The sequence below is a fragment of the Macaca nemestrina genome, chromosome 3, assembly GCF_043159975.1.
Source record: "Macaca nemestrina isolate mMacNem1 chromosome 3, mMacNem.hap1, whole genome shotgun sequence".
Taxonomy (NCBI): domain Eukaryota; kingdom Metazoa; phylum Chordata; class Mammalia; order Primates; family Cercopithecidae; genus Macaca; species Macaca nemestrina.
The window spans coordinates 130658151-130677136 of record NC_092127.1 but is presented as its reverse complement, the minus strand read 5'-3'; the positions used below and the strand labels follow the sequence as shown (position 1 = coordinate 130677136).

Here is an 18986-nt window from a genome sequence, read left to right as displayed (position 1 = left end):
GGAAAAGTTGTGATTGGACTTTTAACTTTTTTTAAGAACTGTAAAGTACTTAACTATGAGATAGAAGGTGTTTAGATTTTTATTAATAATTTGTAAATTATTTAGACTAATGTGCATTATTAATGTAGTGTGATTACAATGAATGTAATTTCTACAAGCCAAAAATGAAAACTGGTCTCATTACTCTCTCTCTCTCTCTCTCTCTCTCTCTTTCTCTCTCTATATGTGTATATATATATATATATATATATGTATAGACTGTGATTGAACTTAACACATTCTTATCACTCTGGAGTATATAGAAAAATCATAGTCCTTTTTTTTTTGTTGTTGTTTAACATATTCCTTCTGCTTATATTATTTGTTTAGAAACCTAAAAGCTATACTGCTGCTGATGCTACTCTGAAAATAAATTCTCAGATAAAGATAGATGCACACCTGAACAAAGTATGTCCAGCCACTGAGACCATTTACAATGATGAATTCTGTACTAAACAAGATATAATTATTACAGCATTAGATAATGTGGAAGCCAGGAGATATGTAGACAGGTATGTTCTTGAAATTCATGTTTCTACAGTATTATCTTTAGTTTTCACTTCTGTTTCCCACATTACTTATTGAAAAGTTATGGAATTACCTGCTTATTCTTTATGTTTCTAATGTAGTACTCCTCAAACACAAACCCTTTGATGATTTCCCATTATACTTAGAATGAAATTCAAAATCTGTATCATAACCTAAATGTTTATCATGGAGTACTTTTCCCTGTTCACCACGCCAGGGTAACATTTACCAGTCTTCTTTGGCTCCCTTATTCTAGCTGTATGTGCTTTTCAGTTTTTTGGCTGTCTTTTGTTTTTTCTGAATTATAAAGCTATTTTTAATACTTTGGGTGAAGTCCCACTGCAATAGAAAACACAGAAGGGGTAACTTCTTCACCCCAAGAAATGGCCCAAGGGAGAGAGGCTACCTGACAAGAACAAAATGTACCCATTGCAAACTCAGGGCAAAGGGAATGCCATCAGTACTGGGTCCTCTGAGCACTAGAGGAGGAAACATGATTGTGGTGGGACTGGCTTCAGGCCCATGGGCGAAGGGCACGGGGGTGGACACCAAACCATACAGCTACTTAGGTTCCTCCTCCTTCTCGTTTTCCCTTTTCTGCTTCACCTCCATGATCTCCAAGTCCCTCTCCTTGTGGGCAGCAGGAGAAAATCCATCGTCTTGGCACTTTCCCTTAACTGTTTGCGTATTCTTCTGTTTTTTCATATTCTTCTACCAGGCGAGCTCATGCTGGTTACCTGCAGCAGCTCTGACCTGCCCCCGCTCCTTCTGTCTGTGCCTTTAAGTTCTTACCAGGCCTTCAGCACTTTTTTACCTCAGGGACTTACACATAATATTCTTCAGCCTCAGAAAGTTCTGTTTTTCTTGCTTTAACATTCCTGATCTCTAATCTCCTTATCTACTCTTCATCTAGTTTAGCTTTTTTTCTTCATCCTTTCAGTTTCAGCCTAAATTTCTTTATCCAAACAGACTTTCTTTTCCCCCAAATTCTAAATTAGATCCTCCTATGGTGATTTTCATAGCACCATGTACTTTTTCCTTCATGGCACTTACTTTTACTGGTATACATATTTATTTAATGTTTGTGTCCTCACTAAATCATTCATCCAGGGACCATTTACTTTCCATCATTGTATCCTCAGTGCCCAACACATGATGTCATTTATTAAGTATTCCTTAAATATGACTTTAAATGTGTTCACCTTACGTGTTTATATGACTCCTCAATGTTAGGGTGTAGAGCAGACATATTATCAGAGGATAATTTATCAGTTGAAAAATATGAAAAGTATGTAATCTTGGGTCAAAGAGGGGAAGAAAATAAAACTTTAAGAAATAAAAATTTGTAGAATATGAGTATTATAAGTATTGAGAAAGAAGATTAATAATATTTGGGATAAAGAAAATATTGAGAAGAGATAGTGTGATATAACTTGTAGTTAGAAAATAACCAAAGAAGAAATATAAAGCAAGGGAAAAGGAGTAATACTGTTAGGAATTAACCGAGAGATAGAGGTTAAGAAAGTCCCAGATTTAGGTACGAGTAGTAGGAAAGAGAGAAATTACTAGATTGAACAACAAAATTTGTATATATAGTGCAGAATAGGGGAACAGGATTGATCCACTGTTTGATAGTACTGTATCTGTTTTCCTAAAATACTGCATTCAAGAAGTGATCAGTATATGAAATGGTCAATAGAAAGTAGTAGGATGTCCTTTCGTTACATTGTTATTGCTCACTTTTTTGTTTTTTACATGTTATCTTTTCAAGTTATTGCTCACTTTTTTGTTTTTTACTTGTTATCTTTTCAAATAGTCGTTGCTTAGCAAATCTAAGGCCTCTCTTAGATTCTGGAACAATGGGCACTAAGGGGCACACTGAAGTTATTGTACCACATTTGACTGAATCTTACAATAGTCATGTAAGTGAATCAGTATTTTGAAATAAATGTCTTCTTTATGTCTTATAATTTTTGTCTTGATCAACAATTTGATTTAGCTTTCCTAATCCTTCTGAGTTTGCTGTGCCAATGATGTTCATACATATGTGCATGTACATTTTTTAAAATATAATTGAACTTTTTTTTAATTATCAGAATTTTGTGTCTGTTGTTTCTGGAGCATTATTCTACTGTTTACTATTTATTTCTCAGAGCTGCTTAGTTTTCTAATACCCTTTGAGTTTAAGATTGTTTGATAAGAACAAACTATTAGATTGAGACTAGAACTGTCAACAAAGACATAAAATTTTATTCGCTTGCTGAGACGAAGTGAGCCATTTTAGATTAGGTAAACAATAAACCTAGGCAAAATGTACTCTATAATAGAATGTGGATTTCTTCAGTGGTACTTTATCCACAAAAAAACGACTTAGGTATTTGCCATTTATTTAATTTATCAGTTGAAAAATATGAAAAGTATGTAATCTTGGGTCAAAGAGGGGAAGAAAATAAAACTTTAAGAAATAAAAATTTGTAGAATATAAGTATTATAAGTATTGAGAAAGAAGATTAAGAAACCTGTATCAAGCATTGAGGACGTATTTCTGCTCCCAGATGTTTTTCTCTATGGAAAAACTCATGCTTTTCCGAGCATTATACTGGGTATTCCTGAATTACTTTTCAAAGCAGGGAGTGTTATAAAACTTTACATTTCACCTTGATTCATGAAGAAAAAAATGATTTATAGATGATGGTGTGTCATGAGTACTACATGGTGCTTTAAATGAGTACACAAATAATAAATAAGATTCATGTTTGGCATTACATAGCTGTTAACAAATAGGTTAAATGTCAAAAGAATTAACTTCTCTTATTGCCTAAGAGAGCGAAGATATAAAAATGTCTGGTTGGATTTTATTTATCTTTGGATTTTTAATAGCCTTAAAGCTCAAAAGTAAATTAAACCAATAAAAATTGGTCATTGCTGCTCCTTAAGTATCTGTGGTCATATTTTATAAATTAGCGGGATCCCCCAGAAGAGGAAATACCATTTTGTACTCTAAAATCCTTTCCAGCTGCTATTGAACATACCATACAGTGGGCAAGAGATAAGGTAAAAATTCCTTTTTAAATTTATTTTCTTTGAAGTGAGAAAGAAGATATTTCTGACTTTAAACAGCCTTTTATTTGTAATTTTTTTTCCTTTTCTCTGTTACAGTTTGAAAGTTCCTTTTCCCACAAACCTTCATTGTTTAACAAATTTTGGCAAACCTATTCATCTGCAGAAGAAGTCTTACAGGTAAAAATCACTACATTTTAATACAAGCTGAACACTTTGTGTCAGTGTAATCTTATTTTCAAGTCATCTACAAGTGATTTATTTTACCTCCATAAAGAGTGATTGTATATAAAAAGTGAAATGATACATAAGGAATCTTGAAATTAGGTCACAAATTATCCTTTTGGTTTGGTTGAACTATACAGAATTGTCAATATTTGACCATGTTTAACTCACAAAACAGCAATTCATATGGTTCAAGCTAATAAAGATATGATAATTATGATAGAAAGGCTACAAATAATAGAAGGGCTTTTATTAAGCCCTTTGGAAAGAAAAAATTGAGGTAAGTTCTAGTTAAAATTTCATGAGGGAACAATTATCTCCAAGACTTATTACTCTTATAGTGAAGGCAACTTTAAAGATGTTTTCTCACTTTCTTTTAATATAATAACAAGGCCCACTTTTTAGTATCAAATATTCATAGCACTTTTAGTAAGTACATATATTATAGTACTAATAACTTAGAGCTAGGAAAATATGAGGATAATTTGTAAGATAAGAAATCAGAGTTAAAATTTTGTGTGCTATTTCTTACCTTTCCCCTTCTCAAACAGAAAAGAAAGAGCTTAAAGAAGGAAGGAAAAGGAGCTTGAGGTGAAAAAAGAAAAGCATAAAACACATGAGTTGACACTTCAAACTTAGGCTAACTTTTGTTGGGGGATGTATATATGTTTGTAATTGGAAATATGTTGATTTTTTTTTTTTTTCTCTCCCATTCTAGAAGATACAGAGTGGACACAGTTTAGAAGGCTGTTTTCAAGTTATAAAGTTACTTAGCAGAAGACCTAGAAATTGGTCCCAGTGTGTAGAATTAGCAAGATTAAAGTTTGAAAAATATTTTAACCATAAGGTAAGTATGCATTGTGAGACATTAAGAAAAGGTCTGAACTTGGCTTATTTAGTTATTAACAAATTAATTTCATTGACCTGAAATGTATATTCTTTCTTTTGGCAAGCTTTTCAGAAGTTAGTAGTAAGTTAAATGAGAACACATGCTAATCTAAAAGAAGTTTATTAAGAATAGAAGAAGCAAGAAACTGAGAAAATAGGCGTATTCAGTCAGAAATTTTGCTGGGATTTTGCTATTTCCACCCATATCCAATAATCACTCTTTATGTCTGTTTCCCCATCTGTAAAATAGAAATAATAAATTTGTACCTAATACGTAAGGTAGTGGTGAGGATAAAAGGAGGTAAGACTTATAAAGCATTTAGAACAGAGCCTGGCACATAAAAAATTACTAAATATTAGCTGTTATTCTTACCTCCAGTTAAATATAGTTGCTGAAATGTGTGTTGCATTCTCTTTAGTCTTTCCCTCTCTTTAGGCTCTTTAGTTCATCTTCCTTAAAAACAACTTGGAAAAAAAACAAACAAAAAAACAAAAATGGGGTTTCCCTATGTTTTCCAGGCTGGCCTGGAACTCCAGGGCTCAAGTGATCCCTGCCTCAACCCTTAAGTAGCTGAGACTGCATGTACACGCCACCACACCCCACTTAAAAATATTTCATTTATACTACTTCTGTCTTTTTACTTTCGTCAGAGCTCTACTTCTTGGAAAAGTGGTCTGTACTACTCAATGTTACCACTTCCTCACCCAGTAAATTTGACTTCTTTGCTCATTACTCTGCAAATTGTTCTTAACATGGTTATCAGTGACCCCTTTTTCAAAAATCTAAGGGACTCTTTAGTTCTTATCTTCTGTGATTTTTTTTAAAACTTTTTTTATAATGAAAAATATTCAGCCATAGAAATGTAGAGGAAATAGTATAATGAACTCTAATGTAATTGTCATTTACCTATCACCCAGGTTTAGCAGTTATCAGTTCATAGATAAATCTTGTTTCATCACCGTCCCCGTTCATTCTTACCTTCCCCTAGGTGATTTTGAAGCAAATCTCAAACATGTTATCATTTCAAAAATACAAAGTACTGTGTGTTTTTTCTGGTTTTGTTATTTAAGTATTAGCTCTTTTAAAAGAACAGAATGACATGTAAAATATGCCACCATTTATATAAAAAGGAGTGAAGTAATCTACATTTGTTTGCTATAGATACCACCTCCCAATAAACCTACAAATAGTGATAGAAAGTGATATTTTAGATTTTTCATTTATGAGGGGCAGTGACAGGAGAATGGACAGATGGAATACAAGGGTGGTAGGGAGACTTCACTGTGTATCTTTTAATGTGTTTTGATTTTTGAAGCATGTGAGTATATTTACTACACACAACATTTTAAAATTTTTTTTAATATTTTTTCTCAGATAATATTAAGTAGTGGGTGTCTTTAATTCATTTTTTTTTTCTTTAGGCTCTTCAGCTTCTTCACTGTTTCCCTCTGGACATACGATTAAAAGATGGTAGTAAGTATAAATGTTGAGAATAAATTTTAATGACATTTATTACTGGCTACATACATTGAAAATAACATTTATATCTTTTTGCCAGGTTTGTTTTGGCAATCACCAAAGAGGCCACCCTCTCCAATAAAATTTGATTTAAACGAACCTTTGTAAGTATTTATATTTAGTTTGATATGTATCCTTTATTATGTATTTCTTCACTGTAAATTCCTTAACTGTACATTGCAGAATGAAACCCTTAGGCTCTTTAATGTTAAATTATTTCATCCCTGTTCATTTAAGAGTTAACAAGTCATTCTGACCAGGAAAGCCAGCCACAACCCTTCCCACACAAATGTGAATCCATTCATTTACATGGTAAATAATCTCATTATTTATAATAAATATCTAAAGTGAAACCAAAATCACCTTTTTTACTTTATCCATAAATTAGTAAAATGACAATTTGTTTTTACATTTAATGAAATCAAATATAAGAATCTTCAGTTATATGGAGGAAGAAATAATTACTACTGAATAACTCCCTAAATCTCAAATTATTTTCAAAGGAGTTGGTCTTTGTGTGAATACCTCGAAGCACTATATTAGATACACGTTAGATTCACACTTGTGTGTGTGTGTATGTATATTTTTTCTATTTCTTTCTTTTTTGTTGTTTTTTTGAAAGAGACAAGGTCTCACTATGTGGCCCAACCTGGTCTTGAATTCCTAGGCTCAAGCAACCCTCCCACCTCAGCTTCCCAAGTAGCTGGGATTACATGTGCATCCCACCAACCGCACTCAAACTTATGTATATATATTTTTAAACACTTAGCTTGCCTTCACTAACCTTACTTTCAGCAGATAAGTCCATGCTTAATTTTCTTATCTGGTGGTGGTTTTAGGCTTCCAGTCACCTTATGTTGGACTGCTTCTTCTATAAGACTTTCTTTTTTTGTTTTTAAATAAACACATTTACTTAGTGTGAACTTGATATATACTCATTAAGAACAAATATATAATATTTCTTATGACTTAAAATGAATTATTGTTCACTGGTCTGAGTTTTCTGCTTCTGTCCGCTCACTCTTCTTCCCAAGGTAGTCATGATCACTACCTGAATGTTAAGTGTTTTCAAGAATAACTGTTCGATGTTTTGTGTTTTATAACTTCTGTAGTATTTTGGTGTAGACCAGAATATTTTTGTCTAACTTAAAAAAAAAAATCCTGAAATAATAATTCTGTGGTTATATTTCTTCAAACTACATTTAAAGGCTATAGTTCGTAATGAGGTAAATATCATCTTTAAAACTGTGCATTCAAATTTTGCTTTATTTTTTAATTTCAAAAGGCACCTCAGTTTCCTTCAGAATGCTGCAAAACTATATGCTACAGTATATTGTATTCCATTTACAGAAGAGGTAAGATATTCTTTAAGCCTTAGCAAGTGATGCAAAACCAAATTAGAATTAGATGACTGATGTACTAATTGCATCAAAACATGTTTATTTGTTGTAAGAATCATTCTTTTGATGTAGAATTTTTATTGTATTTTTACCCATACTAACATAATGGAAGCTGAAAGCTCATTGCAGTATTGCTAAGTAGAAGTCGGATTTTTCTTTCTGAGTTGAAGCAGTGAAAAACAGCATTATTTGTTAAAAGCAGTTAAACTTTGTTTTAAAAATATTTATAACTTGCTTATCAGCTTCAGTTATCCTAGTTATTCTAAAAAGCCACAGCAAACCATTTCATCGCAATTTTGAAATATTTCAAAGATATTTTCTTTGTTAACATTTGTTTGATTTATTTTGTAATAATTTACGTGCTTTTCAGGCAATCTGAAAATGCTCCCTTATATTGACATTTCTTACTTTAGCATCATACTCATTCTCTTAAACATCATGTTCATTGACTAACATCTAAAGAGCCTAATACGGTTTTATGTGAGAGGCATCTGTCTCTTTTCTTCACAAATGCATGTTCTAGCTAAGTAAATTGCTGTACTTTCAGGTGCACTGAACAGAGAAATATGAATCAGATCCCATAATTAATATTGGCTATTTTGGATTCAGATAACAATGTCTGTTTTAGATTAATCCTTTTTGGAATTCATACAAATAAACTGTAAATATTTGGTAAAAATAGTGGCATTCAGTCTGATATTCTTTTTGGGAAAATCAGTGGTCATTTCGTGGTAAGTGTGGTAATTGACCTCAAAAGCACTATGTCTCAGCTTTTGCCAAACAGCTTCTCAATGATAAATGTAAATGCAACCCATAGCTTTAAATTCATCTAAGTTCATCTTTAATCATTTAAATATTTCCCTCTTTCTTAAGGTATGAATTCCATTTACTTATTTTACTTACTGAGTATAACTTACTTCAGGGAACTTTGTAAAACATTAAAAACATAAAACATAAAGCTAAGGGAATTAAAACTGACTGATCATGTCACTCAGTTTTATATTTACAACCAGTCCTAAAACTGCCTTTTAAAAAATTTGCAGAAGGACTAAAATTTCAAGTTTGTTGACTAATAAGTACTTTTTTACCCCTTACCTTCTCCTCCCCCATAACCTTTATGGGGGGATATTTTTATAGAAATAAAGGTAAATGTCTCAAATGGATGTCTACATATTCAGATAATGAAGTGTTCACATATTGTAATATGATTAAGGACCTTTTGTAGGATATTTTTAGCTTTAGAATTTAGAAATAGAAGAAAATGTTTGTTGGTAAAATCACTTTTTTAAAAACAGGACTTATCAGCAGATGCCCTCTTGAATATTCTTTCAGAAGTAAAGATTCAGGAATTCAAACCTTCCAATAAGGTATGTTTAAAAATTCATTCATTCAGCAAATGGTTTGGGAATTTGGACTTGTATCAAGTCCCATTCTAAACTTGGAGAATATCACAACGAATGGTTCTTGCTCTTGCTCTTGTCAGTGCAACTTGAGTTTAAAGTAGATTTGTCAGAATCACAAACTGTTGATTAATACTTATTTTATTCTAGTGTGGAATTTTTAAAAAGATCAGTATGGAGTTAGATTGTATGAGTTACTCAGTAAATATTTTTTATGCCCACTATATCATCGTGGGTATTAAAAGTTAGATATATTGGAGTTCTGTCAGTGAACAAGATACATAAAGATCCCTGTTGTTATAGAGCTTACATACCTGTGTGAGAAGATAGATAATAAAATACATACATGAATAATATCATAATACTTTCTAAAGGAACATATAAAATAAATTGGACCACTGATTAATAATATGAAAATATAGAGAGAAAATATTTTCTGTTTGTAATTTGATAAAACAGTTAAATACTAACCAAACTTAGATGCAGGAAATAACATTAATAAAATTATATTCATATATTCAAAGGTTGTTCAAACTGATGAAACTGCAAGGAAACCGGACCACGTTCCTATTAGCAGTGAAGATGAGAGGAATGCAATTTTCCAACTAGAAAAGGCTATTTTATCTAATGAAGCCACCAAAAGTAAGGGAAAATCTTTATAAAAATGTTTTAAACTGGGTGAGTTTTCATTTCCACCAAGCTCTACACCTAAGAATTTATAGAATTTAATCACAGCAACAATAATGATGATAGTATTGATTGATTTCATGATCATATTAAAGTCAGTATTCATCTTTAACTGTGACTAAATTCATCATTTTCCCCACTATTGCCCTCAAAGATTGAAGTCTAATTCTCCAAATCACATTAACTGCTTTGTTATTGTTTTTCTGATTGTTTTAGTTCTTTAGATGGTGAGCAGGTCTAAAACCATGAATGAATAGCTCTGTTTTTAAGGAATTAAAAATTCAGTTTAATGGGGTCCTTGTGGAAACTAATCTTTGGACAGACCCATTTAAATCACTTTAGGATAAAGAACTATAAACAGAACTCTTCTTAGGTTCTTAGTCTTCATAATTACTGATAGGGAATACAGAATGACCTATATACACTTCCTTGCTAGATGGACTTAAATATAAAAATACAGGAAAACTGAATTTTTAATTCCTTACAAACAGCCATACACTCATCTGTTTTGACCTGCTCACCGTCTTTTAGTTTTATAAATTAGTGGTTCCCAAACTTTTGGGATTTTAAGCATGGACCAGTAGAATTTCAGGAAAAATAACCCAGAATAACAATAATTAGAAGGATCTTGGGAACCACTGATCTACAAAGATTTCAGAAATTACTTATTTTAATTTGACCAACTGACCCTATTCTTAGTTACCAGAGGGAAAATGTTTCAGAGTAGGATTTGTGGAATAAATTTTTGAACTATACCTAATGTTGGCTTTTTTTTGTAAACCACTTGATAGCAGATGTGCAGTATACAACTTCCTTATTTTGCTATTTATTAAAAATTTTTTTTAAATACAGAAACGTCTCTAGTTTAGTGGCATTAAAACTATCATTTTCTTTCTTTTTATTTTTTAATTTTAAAAATTGGCTCTCTTTAATCATGGGAAAAGCTGTTTTCATGGCCTTCAATATTAGTTGCCTGGATTATTCTTATGTTACTCAGTCATGTAAAAATATAGAAAGGAATCTTTAAAAGTTAGTAAACCCACATTGCTTTTTACCTATTAAAATCTTTACTGCTTGCTATGGAACTTTGTTTTTCTGGTTGGTATAATCAGGTGACCTTCAGATGGCAGTGCTTTCATTTGAAAAAGATGACGATCATAATGGACACATAGATTTCATCACAGCTGCATCAAATCTTCGTGCCAAAATGTACAGCATTGAACCAGCTGACCGTTTTAAAACAAAACGCGTAGCTGGTAAAATTATACCTGCTATTGCAACAACCACTGCTACAGTTTCTGGCTTGGTAAGTTTATTATTCCTTGAATAAAAATGCTCCTTTTTCATTGCTTTTTCCCTGACTTCCCCATCATACCAACCGAGTCACTCAGAGATATTAGAGAGGGAAGGATAGATATTAGATCACATAATTTAAAATTTCAAAATACTTTCTGAAAATGCAGTCATCTGTATTTTGAAGTTTTACCTAAATATGCATTGTTTTGTTTTGTTTTTTTTTTGAGATGGAGTCTAGCTCTATCACCCAGGCTGGAATACAGTGGCGCGATCTCGGCTCACTGCAAGCTCTGCCTCCTGGGTTCACGCCATTCTCCTGCCTCAGCCTCCCTAGTAGCTGGGACTACAGGCACCTGCCACCATGCCCGGCTAATTTTTTTTGTATTTTTAGTAGAGATGGGGTTTCACCGTATTAGCCAGGATGGTCTCGATCTCCTGACCTCGTGATCCACCCGTCTCGGCCTCCCAAAGTGCTGGGATTACAAGCGTGAGCCACCACGCCCGGCCCTAAATATACATTTTTAAAATAAAAAATAAGCTCAAGATAGAGTATAATTTTTCTTATAGGCAATAATCTTTTCACTGATCTTTACGTCTTTCATACAAAGCAGGTACTCTGTTTTTCTTGAATAAAATGAACTTCCCTAATCTGTATTCATAATGATTCAGAATCTTTAAGTGCGGCCCTAGTTATTATACCATATTACATCATTACTCTATATAATTATCTATGAAGCTATGTAGTTATTTATCCCTGTATTAAGTGATTTTAGACCATTGTGTTTTTTGAGTTCTAGCATGTGCTTTCAAAGTAGGGAGAATATATGGTTGAATTAATATTTTTTTAAATAACTGTTACCATGTATAGAGCAGGTTGAAGATTTGAAAGTATAAAATATACTAAAAGTATAGAGAGCTATAAGAAATTTACATTAGTCTTATAGCTGCTTTTACTATCTACAGAGAAATGCTTGAAAACTTGTGAAAATTGAATAGATCCAATTAAAAATCACAGATAGTTTTAGGCTATTTATATTATCAGATCACCTTCTTTTATCTAGGTTGCCTTGGAGATGATCAAAGTAACTGGTGGCTATCCATTTGAAGCTTACAAAAATTGTTTTCTTAACTTAGCCATTCCAATTATAGTATTTACAGAGACATCTGAAGTAAGGAAAACTAAAATCAGGTATGTATGAAGGTCTATTTCTCTTGTATAATGAGAATGAAATAAAATACTTTACCTTTTAAAAGGAAAAAATACTAGCTTCACCTCTTTTTTCCCTCTATTGTGTATGTGTAAATTCTTGCCATCACTTCAAGATCAGCTCAAACCTCATCTTCATTAAATATTTCTGACTAAAGAAGCCAAAGAACCCTTACAATACTTTATCTGCCACATTATTTGGCATTACGGTTTCATCTGTGTCTGCTAGATGAATTAGAAGGTACCCTGGTGTCTGACTGTGTAGGTCATGAGATTTAGAAGAATTCCATAAGATTGTGACAAAGCAGAACAATTCCTGGGCCTGTACTTTTTAGTTTTCAGACTGGCAACAACCAAAAACTTGAAAAAAACCTATCTTAGCAAGGATGTGAGAAAGGAGGCACTCTCATACATTTCTAATGAGAGTACAAAATTGTCCAGTAACAGGGGACTGGAACATCCACACAGTGAAACCCATGCAGCCATTTTAAAAAGAGAGAGACAACTCTCTCTTGCTAAAACATACGGATTTATAATGAGACACTGGAAGGATCAGCAAGGTACTGATTAAAAGTGGTTATCTATATGATGTGATAGGGAAATAAGATTGGAATATTTTAGAAGGTATATTATCCTTTATTTCCCCACATTAATTTCTAGCCCAATCACAAATAATGGACTTCTGGAAGTGTTTTTTTGTTTTGTTTTGTTTTTTGTTTTTTTTTTTTTTCTTGTATCATCACTAAAGGGAAGAAAATTACAATGTTTCTGTTCTGAATATTTTTCTGTAACAGAAATGAAATATCATTTACAATTTGGGATCGATGGACTGTACATGGAAAAGAAGATTTCACCCTCTTGGATTTCATAAATGCAGTCAAAGTGAGATACTTTTATTCATTTGGTTCATTAGTAGCTTTATGTCTGTTTTCTGTTTTGTTTTTATTTATAATTTTATTGGAAGTTATATTTAGCATGAATTTGCTTTTTTTACTGGTCATAAAACATTGTTTAGGAACAATGTTAAATAAGCATTTTATGTTTGAGCGAGGCTTTCATCGTTTCTTTTTTGGATATTCACTTTTAGGAGAAGTATGGAATTGAGCCAACAATGGTGGTACAGGGAGTCAAAATGCTTTATGTTCCTGTAATGCCTGGTCATGCAAAAAGATTGAAGTTAACGTAAGTATTCAACGTTATATGCAGCAAATAACAAGAATTTAAAAATAAGTTGTTGCACACTAAAAAATTAAATATAGTGGTTACTATAATTCAGATAAAAGCATTAGTCTTGTCTAATGACGTTAATAAAGACAGTAAATCTGCCAGGTGAAGGCCAACAGACTACTTCTCGAGATTCAGCTCTTCAGTTAATAGGTTTAGAAACCTGATTTTGTCAGTACACTTAAGTAAAAGTGGATCCGTCTCTTATGTTGAAACACTTAATGACCAGGCTTATGAGGAATCAAATTGCCAAATCACATTTATTCAACAAATTATTGTTTAAGGTGCCAGCTGTGTGCCAGGTACTGTTCTAGTCATTAGGGAGATAGCAGTTAGCAAACCACAGTTCTTTCCTACTTAAGGAGTTTGCATAACAATAAGGCAAGTATGTTAAGTGGTAGTAAGTATTATGGAGAAATTAAAGAAGAATAAAGGGAAAAGGAAATATGGGAAATACGGGGAGTTGGGGGTGTTGAGTTGCTATATTATACTGAGTAGTTTCCCTCTGCCTGTCGTAGTCTCACCTGTTAAGGTGGCATTTGAGCAGAGACTGAAAGGAAGAAAGAACCAAAGAAAACTAAAGTCTTTGTAGCGGTCTGCAAGGCTCTAAATGATTCCTAGTTATCCTTCTAAGTTCCTTCCTTACTTTCCCCTCACAATATTCCAGCTACACTGGCCTTATTTGTCCTTGAATACTCACTCTAATCATTCTCCAGCATGGGACCTTTGCTTTAGTTCTCTCTGCTTGTAACTCTGAGACAGTGATGTGGCCAAGTCTCACCCCTGGTCTTTGCACTTCCTAAAGAGGCCTCATTTAATATTGCAACCTGTCCCTGGCCCCAGTCTAGTATGCCTAGTCCCCTTTACTTTTCTCTACTTTTTCTTTTCAGAGCACTTATTACTGTCGTATGACTGCTGTGCTGCTGTGTATTTTGCTTATATTTATTGTTTGTTTTTGTTTTTGTTTTTGAGGCAAAGTCTCACTGTGTCGCCTAGGCTGGATTGCAGTGGTGCGATCTCAGCTCACTGCAACCTCCGCCTCCTGAGTTCAAGCGACTCTCCTGCCTCAGCCTCCTGAGTATAGCTGGGATGACAGGCACCCAATACCACACCTGGCTAATTTTTGTAATTTTAGTAAAGACGGGTTTTACCATGTTGGCCAGGCTGGTCTTGAACTCCTGACCTAAGGTGATTTCTCCCGCCTCAGCCTCCCAAAATGCTAGGATTACGGGCATGAGCCACCGCACCCGGCCCATGTACTGTATATTAGCTATTTACCTGCTACTAAAACATGTATTTCACAGGAGTGGGAATCTTTATTTGATCTTGTCACTGTTGTATCTCAAGCACTTAGATAATAAATACCTGGCACATAAAAGGTTATCAACAAATGTTTGTCAGACGAGTAATTGAATCTCTGCATGATGGCTGTGTTTAACATATCTATTGGCTATGATGATCAGTTGAGGTTAATCATTCTTAAATTATAATCCAGTCTGAATTATTTATACCTTAAAAAGTAAAACTACTATTTTATTAGCTAAGGCATTAATTTGCCTTATATTGTTTTCCATTAGGATCGCTCAGTATCTTTTGGAGAAAGCAAGAGTAGTGTTTAGAATTCCTTTATTTTATGCTGCAGTGGACTGTATGTGGTCATAAAGTGTATTGACTAGTGGAGTTTAAAATTTGCGGCAAATTATTTAAAAATGCTTTTAAGATTTGGCCAATATTTGAAACTTCCAGCATGATAATATTTTTCATTTTACTAGATTGTCCTTTTAGCAAGTATTTATTGAGTACCCGTTAAGTACTGAACACGTTCAGTCAGTCAGTGGGATTGTGATTAATAGCGTGAGGTTGACTTAGAAAGACCTGGGTTCACATTCTTGCTCAGCTACTTAGTTTTGTTACCTGGAGTAGCTTTTGAAACTTAGTTTCAAAAAGCTGCAAGTCCACAAATAGGGATGATTGTGCTCATAGTTGAACACTAAAATAATAGTAAGGGCTAATAGTGTAATGGCACGTAAGAAGTATTCCACAAATGTTAGTCCTGTTAATATTTTATTATCATACATGTTCATCAAGCCCTGCCCTCAAGCAGTCTATTAAAGGAAATCGATTCCTAGTTATCCTGCTAAGTTCCTTCCCTACTTTGCCCTCACAATATTCCAGCTACACTGGCCTCCTTATTTGTCCTTGAATACTCACTCTAATGATGCTCCATTGTGGGACCTTTGCTTTAGTTGTTCCCTCTGCTTGTAACTCTTGAGACAGTGGCCTGGCTAGGTCTCACCTCTGGTCATGTTAATCATTAAAGTATAATTGAATAACTGTGATAATGAAAATTTTTACAGAGTATTGTGCTAACTCAGACCTCTAGTTCAGGGTAGATTTCATTTGAGCTACCTTTGAAGAAGGATTATTCCAGGCAAAAACAACAGTCTTTGCAGCTAAAAAGAGCATACATACAAAAGTAAAACTACTGTTATATTAGCTAAGGCATTAATTTGCCTTATATTGATCTTCATTAGGATGCCTAAGTATCTTTTGGATAAATTAAGAGTAGTATTTAGAACTCCTACTAAATTCTAAATTTGGGAATTTAGAATTCACATTTTTTTTTTTTTTTTGGAATGACTCAAGCATGAGGTGGTAATCATGAATGGTGGAAAGAATGAAAAGTTTATGTACCAGACAAAATATCTTTGTGAAATGGAAAGAGCTACTGAGGATTAAATCGATTACGTAGTTCAGAGCCTGGCATGAAGTAGGTACACAGTGTATAATAAATAACATTATTAGGCAGGAGAATACATCAAATTTATATTTTAAGAGAATTCTAGGAGCAGTGTAGATTGGAGGTAGAAAAGAGACTAGAGAAAGCTAGCTAGAAGATAATAAGATAATATAATTATCTAAGGGATATATAGATGTTGACTTCATTTAAGGCAGTAGTGACTATAGCAAAGAGTGATTTTTTCAGTAAATAGGATAAAGATTGGATATAAGGGAAAAAGCTGAGAATGTCTTTTATTTCATATTTCTAGCTTGCATTTTAAGGTTTAAATTCTAGCTTGCTTTTTTACTGTTTACAGAGAAATGTTTGAATTTATGATGCCTCCACACTTAAGAGGAAGTTTAGGAGGAGAATCAATTTTTTAAAATCGTTGCAACCTCCGTCTCCCAGGTTCAAGCAGTTATCTTGCCTCAGCCTCCTGAGTAGCTGGGATTGCAGGCATGTGCCACTGCTCCCATCTCGTTTTTATATTTTTAGTAGAGATAGGGTTTCGCCATGTGGGCCAGGCTGGTCTCAAACTCCTTACCTGAGGTGATCTGCCTGCCTCCGCCTCCCGAAGTGCTGGGATTACAGGCATGAGCCACCACGCTGAGCCTTTTTGTCTTTTAATAAATGGTTTGTATTCTTTATCATGACCAATGTGTCCAAATTTATTCACTGTTAGGTAAATGAGTGTCTTGAGTTCAGACCTTTTAGTAAAGGAAAATTAATATATGAAAGCAGATTATTATTAGATGTTAAAGTCTAGATACAAGTCCAGGTTCTCTGGATGGCATTAGTCAGCAAATCATTTTTTCATTTTATAGAATTTACCGAAGTGTTCATTCTTGCTTATTTTTCTTAGAATGCATAAACTTGTAAAACCTTCTACCGAAAAGAAATATGTGGATCTTACTGTGTCATTTGCTCCAGACATTGATGGAGATGAAGATTTGCCTGGACCTCCAGTAAGATACTACTTCAGTCATGACACTGATTAATACAGGTTGTCTTAATGTTACTCCAGGACCACTTAATTTTGGAAAGAGTGCATTTAATTCAGAAGCTAAAAAAAATCAGCTCATGATACTATGGATTTCTCTTTCATTAAGCCTTAATTTTAAGGGAAACATCAGTAAGAAACTGCACTGAAGAATTATAAAACATTTTGGGGCATAGTATACACTTGTCTAACGGTTCACACATGGCTATGATCACAAGCAACTTTGAACTGGAATGCCGTTTACGAAAGTTTTGTGTATTAATCTGTGTATTAATCTCTCTGGATAAAAAGAAGGAAAAAATATGTATGACCAGAACAGATATGGATGAAGAAATTGAAAGCAACAAATGCAACTATCCAAAAAGTTTTATTTTATTTTATGAATTTCTTTTTTGTTTAGTCTTGAAGACTGATTTTCTGTACAAATAGTGTTTGGCACCCTGCACCTCTCATATGATTAGGCTTTGAGAATTTAATGCCACTGGGAAGAAGAGGTATGGTAGTGGTGGATGAAGGGTGGACATTTTAAATTGTGCAGTTACAGTTTATCGTCCTGTTACCTCTGCTGGTTTAACCAGAGTTTGTTATATCACTGTGTCCCCCAAATCAGGATTTTGTTGATAGCATCAGTGTTGTAGGAGCAGTAGGTCAGATGAGACATATTAACTTAGACTAAATGTGAACAGTATTATATGGACTCACACAACGCTCTTAGAGAATCCGTGAATATGAACAGACAAATGTGGCTAACCATTTGATTCTTCAGTATGCCTTCTAATGTGGGTATTTTATTTATGTGAGACTCTAAACCTGATTGTTCTAATATATAAAACTAAAAGATTTTATAAAGGGAGTGTCTTTAGAAATAGATGAAAAGTAGAATGTTAAACATTATTGCTAGGGTAGTCTTTTTTTTTTTTTTTTTTTCAGAAACCTCATTAGGGTATTAAATTTTTTTTTTTTTTTTTTTTTTTTTTTTTTAAAGAGAAGCATGTTATTTCATTCCCATTCCGAGAAAGGGAGTTAATGAAGATAAAAATTTATTTTTTAAGGTCTTTATTGAGAGAAACTTTCTGTTTTCTGATATGAACTATTGCAGATGTTTTTATAAGTACTTTCATTAAAATGATGTAAACAGTAGTACCCAACACTGTAAACTCAGTGAAAATAGTAAATGATTCTTTTATAACTAAGACTATCATGCATTCTAAGCAATTGGCTTTTTTTAACCATAGAAAGTCATTCCCTCTAGCTCCTTTCCTTCTACTCTCCTTCTCAGAACATTAGTAGGTACTTTGTTAAATAAAAAACTAGATTAACATCAGTGTTACTCCAATTTGGTATCTTTTTACACTATGTATTATACTTTCTTTTTATTTCATTTACAAATACTTTAAATTACTTTATCAACCAGCTGTATTGTTTCCCTCTTTTGAAAAGTACCAAAGTGGGGAAAATGTATGTGGAAGTGGAGAGTGAATTTGCATGACTAAAGGATTATCTGTACATAGGGAAGTGGGCAAAAGTGGATAGGATGAATTTAAAGAAAATGACTTACTTTTGGAAAAAATAAATTAAATTTTGTTCACATAGCCTACCCTTTCCCATTGTGCATATCCCAAGTGTCATATTTAAAATTAAGGTTACTTAAAACAGAATCCAGGAATATCAAGGCTCTGTGGCTTGGAATTTTAGAGGATAGGACTAATAAAAGGACTTTTGCAAAGAAGA

At 33.3% G+C, this 18986-nt stretch overlaps 1 protein-coding gene across 1 annotated transcript in view; it reads left to right on the top strand.

The window, feature by feature from the left end:
- Positions 1–18986, top strand: part of LOC105463604 (ubiquitin like modifier activating enzyme 6) — a 73269-nt gene extending 54283 nt beyond the window's left edge. Inside the window, exons 19-33 of the mRNA XM_011710811.3 lie at positions 370–551; positions 2384–2489; positions 3532–3621; positions 3727–3807; positions 4571–4699; positions 6163–6214; positions 6300–6363; positions 7545–7614; positions 8955–9026; positions 9584–9701; positions 10859–11052; positions 12104–12231; positions 13044–13131; positions 13337–13431; positions 17118–18986. Coding sequence (XP_011709113.1) covers positions 370–551; positions 2384–2489; positions 3532–3621; positions 3727–3807; positions 4571–4699; positions 6163–6214; positions 6300–6363; positions 7545–7614; positions 8955–9026; positions 9584–9701; positions 10859–11052; positions 12104–12231; positions 13044–13131; positions 13337–13431; positions 17118–17253 — 1605 coding nt within the window. The 3' untranslated portion in view covers positions 17254–18986. The remainder of the gene's footprint in view (positions 1–369; positions 552–2383; positions 2490–3531; positions 3622–3726; positions 3808–4570; positions 4700–6162; positions 6215–6299; positions 6364–7544; positions 7615–8954; positions 9027–9583; positions 9702–10858; positions 11053–12103; positions 12232–13043; positions 13132–13336; positions 13432–17117) is intronic.